A 7,500-nucleotide genomic window follows, 5' to 3' on the forward strand; every position below is an offset into this window, starting at 1 on the left:
AATCTCCTTTCCTCTAGTGATAAGGAATCCAGGAAAACTGCTTTAAAAATGTACAGCCAATTCAGAGAAAACGCCCGGCCTATGTCAGTCGTCAATCAGAAAAAACATTTAGCAGGTTTCATAATCCTTATTTATACCAGGGTTCCCACAGCGGTCTATAGGCGAGGGACAGCACCCTACGCTAAATCACATGATGGAAACCTTTCACAATTTGACGACAATTTGCACGGCTGTTTAAGTCAGTATCTACGTTCAATTTGACAGAATATAAAGGCTACCGTTAGCCTTATATGCTATAATATAGCACAATATAATATACCGTAGTGAATATAATAATCATTCAAATCAAACCATGGCCGGCCTCTGTTGACACTGAGAAAACGTTCTGTCTGATTACACACGGTATTCACATCCTACAATAGAAAACACCCATCGATAATGAGAAGATGGAAGCGTTTGACAGACAAAAATAAAATACACCTAAATGATGCATTACAGCTTACAACAAAAGCGGCACCAGTCAATTTTGCACAAAAGCAAAATTCTCTACAAATGAGAGAACATCGTAGCCGTGACGCTATCGCCTACTTTCTAAGCATTGAGGGCAACTCTTCTGATATATATATATTTTTTTTTTTCCAGGAATCCATCTTCCCTTTCAAACACACACAGCTAAGCCCCGCCCGAGGCGTGTGACGGAAACCCTTCTCAATGGCAGAAACAATTAAGGAAGGAGGGATCTTTTTTTCGTGATGTTTATTTTTTAAAACCTTGCTTTCTTCTGCTCCCTTGCCAACTCCCAAATCTGGCCTGCAGCGGCCTCTCACCTGTGATGGTCCTATAATGCACATGTTTTTTTGGTCAATTTGAAACCCACAATGCAGCGACTTAGAGAACTTGTGGTGGACTCATAGGACCATCAAACTGTTCCAAGTTCGCCTCACCCTCCGAAGCATTTGAAGACAAAGCCGGGGAGGCTTTTGTGACGCGAGTGACCACTCGAAAGACTTCCACCAGATAAAGACGGACCACTCTGGCCACAAGAACCTGCGTCGCTCATCTCAGATGACAACGGCAGCGACGTCACCCGACACTTTGTATCGACGGGGGCCCGCTTTCCGACCCAGTGCCCTTGACCCCCCGCTTGTTAACAAGCTGCCCCTGGATGTGGCTCGCTTTCAACAAGCGGAGGAGCCTAGTAAACGGCTGAATATCTTTTTTTTGCGAGACGGGCCAACGCGCGCCTCACCAACCACCCCTGGTTGTGCGCGGCGTTAAATGCAATCTTGTGTGCCTTTGAGAGTGCTAGAGATGACAGAAGAGCACTTCAGCACCAAGACCATGGCGAGAAGTCGAGTGGGTCCATTTACATTCAGTTAGGGTTAGCATTTTCAGCAAATAATTTCAAAAAAAGCCATTGATAAGAATAATTGATTCATAGATTGATTTCTGGGAAAGACGCAAGATATTGAAGAATTGAAAGACCAACACTTGCACAACCTCTCCAGGCTGCGATGGGTGAGCAGGGATCTGGCCGCAGTCGCTCACTCGGGGAGTCGTGCCAAGAGACGCCACGCAGAACGCAAGGCACTTGGCCCACGCTCCCAATGCGACTGTGTGCACACACGGCCCATTGAGCATGACGCTACTATGCCAACAGGACTTTCAATAAACATGCAGCCTCCATACAGCCCTCAGCGTGCCAGCACTAATCACACACACACACACACACACACACACACACACACACACACACACACACACACACACACACACACACACACACACACACACACACACACACACACACACACACACACACACACACACACACACACACACACACACACCTTTCCAAAGGAAAGGTTGCTTAATAGTTTTACAGCTGTGGGGAATTCTTGAATATAATAACATATTGGCAATCTTGTGGAGTTGTATTCGATGCAAATTTTGCTGTGAAGAAAAAAGAAAAGCATACATCTTTCTCACACCTAGTTTACCCTTCCTTTGAAGGATTGCTAAAGCAGAAACTGTCTAGGCCTTAAAATGTGTAAAGCGGGAACAAGGTTAAAGGAAAGGCTCTGAGGTTCCACCTGTTTTGAATCTGAGAGTTAGAGGATTATATTGTGCACAGGAGTTTGGGGTTAAAGACCGACAGTGGATTTCATTTTATGTGGAAATTAATTATGGTGAACAGACTTGTGATTTGTTCTTCTGAACTTTTTGGACATCAATGGTTGTGTACAACATCAAAGGCATGCGCCCATTGATGGCTGGACTGACACTTGTGAGGAGCTTCTTATCATTGTAATGGGCTGTGGGCCATTGATTAGCATCGTTATACTAGGAAACCCTTACATTGTCCGGCCTACGCAACACACACGCGTCTACATTAGGGAAGCTTTGCAACCACCATGACCCACGGCTGTCCTTCCTGGAGCTCTGCGAGCCGACCCCGTCTCCATTAATAAGTAAAGATAAATAGACTTCGAAATATCGCCGAGCGTGCATATTTGGCAGCGGCCCCTTTTCCACTCCATCTGCGATGTAGGTGTAGCGCAACGTGGTGTACCCGGGGCAGCGACACCAGAGTCAGGTTCTCGGGTGTCACGTCACTTAAGCACCACCAGAGACCATTAAGGGGAGTGTCTTTCAGGCACCCAATGCACAAGTGCAGTCACATGAGGTCCACGCTCGTAACAAAAACAAAAGGCTCTTAAATGTATTTCCCCGCTTTCCAGTCCCTCCAGAACAACGCAATTATGCGATCGCATAATTCAACGCATCAGCCAAAGTCTGCATATTCAAGCGGGGGCCGCTTGAATATATATTTTCAAACATGCCGCACTTTCACCGCATAAATTGACGATTTCCGCGCAAAAATATGCGGGGCTTGCATGATTTCATATTCCCCGCATTTTCGTTGCAAAAGAGTCACATATATCTTAGCAGAAAGTTGTAAAATGTTGCGTTTACTTCACACAAGAGCAGCCATTTCCCCCCGTTGCCATGGGAACGTTATGAAGTGAGGTAATTACGCGACGTGAACGTCACGTCATCGAAAAGCTGAATTTTTCGAAAGTTCCCGCATTTTTTCGCAAGTTCCCGCAATTTCATCGCATAAAATTGCATAAACATGCCGCATATTTCATCGCATTTTTTAAGAAAACGTGTCGCATATTCAAAGATTTTTAAAGTTTTAAAATGTATGCAGTTATAAAATTATAACACACACACATACGCACGCACGCGCACAAACACACACACCTTTCTATTTGGGCTTTGAATGGGCAGCTGGCCACATCCAAGTCAATACTACAATGCCATGCATCTTGGCACGCAACGGAAACAACATAGACGTTGCCAAGAGTCGAACTCTAATGGAGTGTATAATGGTAGGCAGGTCTATCTGGCACTACCCCCTGCGGTGCAGGATACGTTTGTTTAGCACGTCATCGGGTCAGGGAGTTCAGTTTCTGAGGTGATACAATGTTTCAGCCTCGCAGAATCAACCAACATGCGCTCTGATTCTGTTCAGGGTGTGAGTGAACGTTTAAATAATTAGACTTTAAACCATTACATTTCAGACCATATTTCAGACCAATTGCTTGTTTATTTATTTATTTATTTATTTTGTATGTGTAATGCACCTTCAGTTGGCACTCCCAATTTCGTTGTATAGGTGACTGTGTACAATGACAATAAAGTCTATCTTTATCTTTATCTTTATACTAGGATTTTTACTAACTAGCCATCAACTATACAGGCTTTGCATCAACCATGCCACAACATATTGTCACAACGACAAGTAAGAATATGTAAACGTTTAAATGTTCACTCACACCCTGCACAGAATCCGAGTGTATGTTGGTTGATTCTGCTGCATGCTGAAACATTGTATCACCTCAGAAACTGAACTCCCCTGACCCAAGCTCAACATCTTTACCCTTTTATCTTTCCAACACGTTAGACAAGGTAACCCCCCCCCTCTTTGACACAGAATACAAAATGTATCTATACAGAGCATTTCCCTGCGGTTCAATGTAATATGTAAAAACTGCCATTTATGTAAGAGTATCAAGGAGTCTCTAATGGTTATACCTTCATCTGTTAATGAGAATTACTGCTATCCCTTAACCAATTCTTGCACATTATCCATGTCGCCCACCGTCGTTTTGTTCTCTCCATACTCCTCATTTGCTGAATGGATCCAACTGAAGTGATTAATTGGTAAAAAGTCATTTGCACAATATATGCTGTCCAAATCACTCCACTAAGACTCTCTGCAGTGTATGGATAATGAGTTAAGTGCAGAAAAGTGGGCAATTCACAGGGGACTCAATTATATCATAAAATCCCTGTGCTAACTAAAATAGCGCAATGTTCTCTTTAGAAAAGATGGCACACTTGCCTCGGTTTCTGACCGCTATACTTTTATTAATTGACTTTAATACCTTTTATGTGACAATATTGCCATATGGCCTATGGCTTGCCCATTTATGGCCATAACCAATTACAATGTTTGTCCCTTGCTCACCAATAATAAGCAGAATGATAGGTAGGACTCCCCAAGGCCCAAAAAATAAACAAACAGAGCTCAGCGCCACGACAACAGAGGAACATTGTTTACTGGAGGTCTACCTAATCATCTCCTAGCAACGGCCCTACGAACCTTACTCTCCCCTATCAGGTGATGCCAGGCATAGCGGAAATGGCTACCTTGTGTTTCTGCATCCTTCTCACAATGCATGCAGTGCATGCAGGTGAGCAAGCAGTCACGCAAAAGATGGCTCCATGTGCTCCCTATCTCAGCGAGCGATGAAGTGAAGAGATGGAGCAAAGACAGGACAGAGGAACCTCAACACTCCTGGGATGGCAACACTCTCTGCCTGCTCCTTGTTATGCATCGCCCTCATTTTCCTGAAAGAGACCTCCAGGACTATAGGTGATCAATGAGGCGTGCTTATTTGGTGGCTGATAGTATGGCATCGGATATGCTTTATATTCCAAATATGATTGTGCTCTGCATCAGTAGTCAAGAAAAGTAGTAACCAACGGCAAATCTGTGGAAGAGAGCAGGAGACGTAGTTGACATGAATTAATAACAGCTGCAGGCTGGCTTGTAAGAAACGGAGAGGGAGAGAGGAAGATGGCAAGGAGGGATAAAAGAGTCTGTCAGTAATGTCATTAATGACCAAATGGAAGTATAATGACTTGCGCTCTCTCAAATGAAACCGAGTTAAGGAAGTATCCCTTGGCCAATCAGACGCTGGTCTGAATAACATTTATTTTTTAATTCCAAAACATTGTGGGCTTCCATTACCTTAACCATCAATACGACTTGAACAGCACACACACACACACACACACACACACACACACACACACACACACACACACACACACACACACACACACACACACACACACACACACACACACACACACACACACACACACACACACACACACACTTTGATTTGTGTTCCTCTGCATATCTCTGTATCTCGAGATCCTGGCTAATGAGGGAAACGTCTATGATCTTGCCAGCTCAAATAAAGGCTTGAGTTCAATATTGTAGTTATCAGAGGAGCAGAAGTGTAATATAATGGCCTTACGAGCAAGACTCAGAAAAGCTTTCTGCCTAAGATGATAGCTCTCTTGATTTTCTAAATTGGCACTTATGCGAGTCTACAAGATGACTTTGATCAAGTGTGTGTGTGTGCGCGTGTGTGTACGCGTCTATGACAGCATCAGGTCAGGACGAGACGGTCAACAGATACTACACAGTGTGCATCGCTGGTCTCTCCAGGGAGAGTGGCAGCGAATGCCATGAAGCAGGCGGCCCCCCGTCCCCCCGCCTTGTGATTCTGGCAGGGAAATGGAGCCCCTTCATCCACCCAAGACGCACGCATAGACCCTCCCAGCCTCTTCAGGCGGAGGACTCTTTAAGTAATACAGTCTTCTCATCGTTAGCCCGCTAACCAGGGAACGCAAAGAAAGAATGGACTGCCTGGACTCATCATCATCTTTGGCCGATTCATTTGTGGAATGATAAAGCCAAGGCAAATATTAGAAATATGTAACTTCAAGGCAGATTTTACCCCTAAAATAAAGAAATGATGATCAGCTTGCCAACACTCCAAAAATAGGGATATTTATCTAGGGATAGTTATCTGGTGATCCCAGATGGGGGGGGGGGGGGGGGGGGTATCCATGTATATAATAATTCATACCCAGGGCTCAGGTAAGGAAAATGGACTGTTCAAGGAGGCACTATGTTATGCAACACAGCAATTTAACAAGCAATTACATGAAAACGAAGATGAATTGGTGGATTATATGTTAATCAGCAGGGAACACCACCAATAAGAATCTCTAATAAAACACTAGGTTCTTTTCAGGACAACATAGAACACCATTTATGGCCACCCATTGCAAAATGGCGTTAAATCGTGGTCATTGGTGACTGTAGTCCCGTTTTAATCCCCCCCGACAATCAGTCATTCACGGTAGGCTAGTTTAATTGCACCAAAAGGGGGCACCTGGCTCCCGGGAAGCTATAAAGAGAAGCCGTAGGGTGCATGAAAAGAAAAGGTGCCAGAACATCCAATAGCTCTGCTTGGGGGCATCGAGGATCTAGCATTACTATGAACAGCTTAAGAGGCGCCCAGAACCACATCCAGAACCAAGATAAAATAATCACCCAACCACCAATCGATTAGCTGAAACACACACAGGGATTGGCCTATTATAGACTAGGGCAGGTGCAATGTCATGAATTGGAACAAAGCCAACATCATACAAGACAACTGTAGGAAAAGCACCAAGTAACATTCGGGGAACCACCACTGCAACCACTGGATTAATAAACAGCATGCGATCATTCATGTGGGTGACTTGATTTAAGATGGGGAGAACTCACCGGCCAGGCGAACTGGAAGGGGATCATGATCTTTCCAGCGTCGTCGAATTTATTAGGGTTTTTGGAGCTCTTGAAAGAAAAGATATTTCCACCGAGTACGGGTGTCGATTTAGATCCGTAGGTGCACTTGCCTTCCGTGTTGACCTCCATCTGATACTCCTTAAGGCAAGCTTCGACGTAAATGTCGCACTCGTCTCGACTACACCTCCGGTCCTTGGAGTTCCTTGTGCCATCGCAGCATTCCCCGTTCGCCAACTCGCCATTTACATTCTCTACGTTGATCAACTGGAGCTCAAAATAGCCGGTTGACTGGGACACCTAAAAATAAAAAAAATAAAAAAAATAAAAGGTTAAAAAAAAGGGTAGACTAAGAGCACCATCGCATGCGTAAAACGGAACGGCCGACTAAAGCGCGTGCAATCGGAACAAAAACAAGATATTAATAGAGATCCAGGATTTCAAGGAGCCGATTGTAAAGATGTTAAATTCATCCTTTGCTCCAATAGTTCAGTGAATGCATGCGAATAGACGTTGTACAGTCAATGAGTCTACTATAATATGTAGGGGGACAGATA

The 7,500-nt window shown here is 44.3% G+C and overlaps 1 protein-coding gene across 1 annotated transcript in view; it reads right to left on the reverse strand.

The window, feature by feature from the left end:
• Positions 1–7,500, reverse strand: part of jag2b (jagged canonical Notch ligand 2b) — a 29,635-nt gene that overhangs the window by 21,426 nt on the left and 709 nt on the right. The window contains exon 2 of the mRNA XM_060042429.1: positions 6,889–7,243. Within this exon, the coding sequence (XP_059898412.1) occupies positions 6,889–7,243 (355 nt within the window). The remainder of the gene's footprint in view (positions 1–6,888; positions 7,244–7,500) is intronic.

The sequence above is a fragment of the Gadus macrocephalus genome, chromosome 21 (genome assembly GCF_031168955.1).
Source record: "Gadus macrocephalus chromosome 21, ASM3116895v1".
Classification (NCBI taxonomy): domain Eukaryota; kingdom Metazoa; phylum Chordata; class Actinopteri; order Gadiformes; family Gadidae; genus Gadus; species Gadus macrocephalus.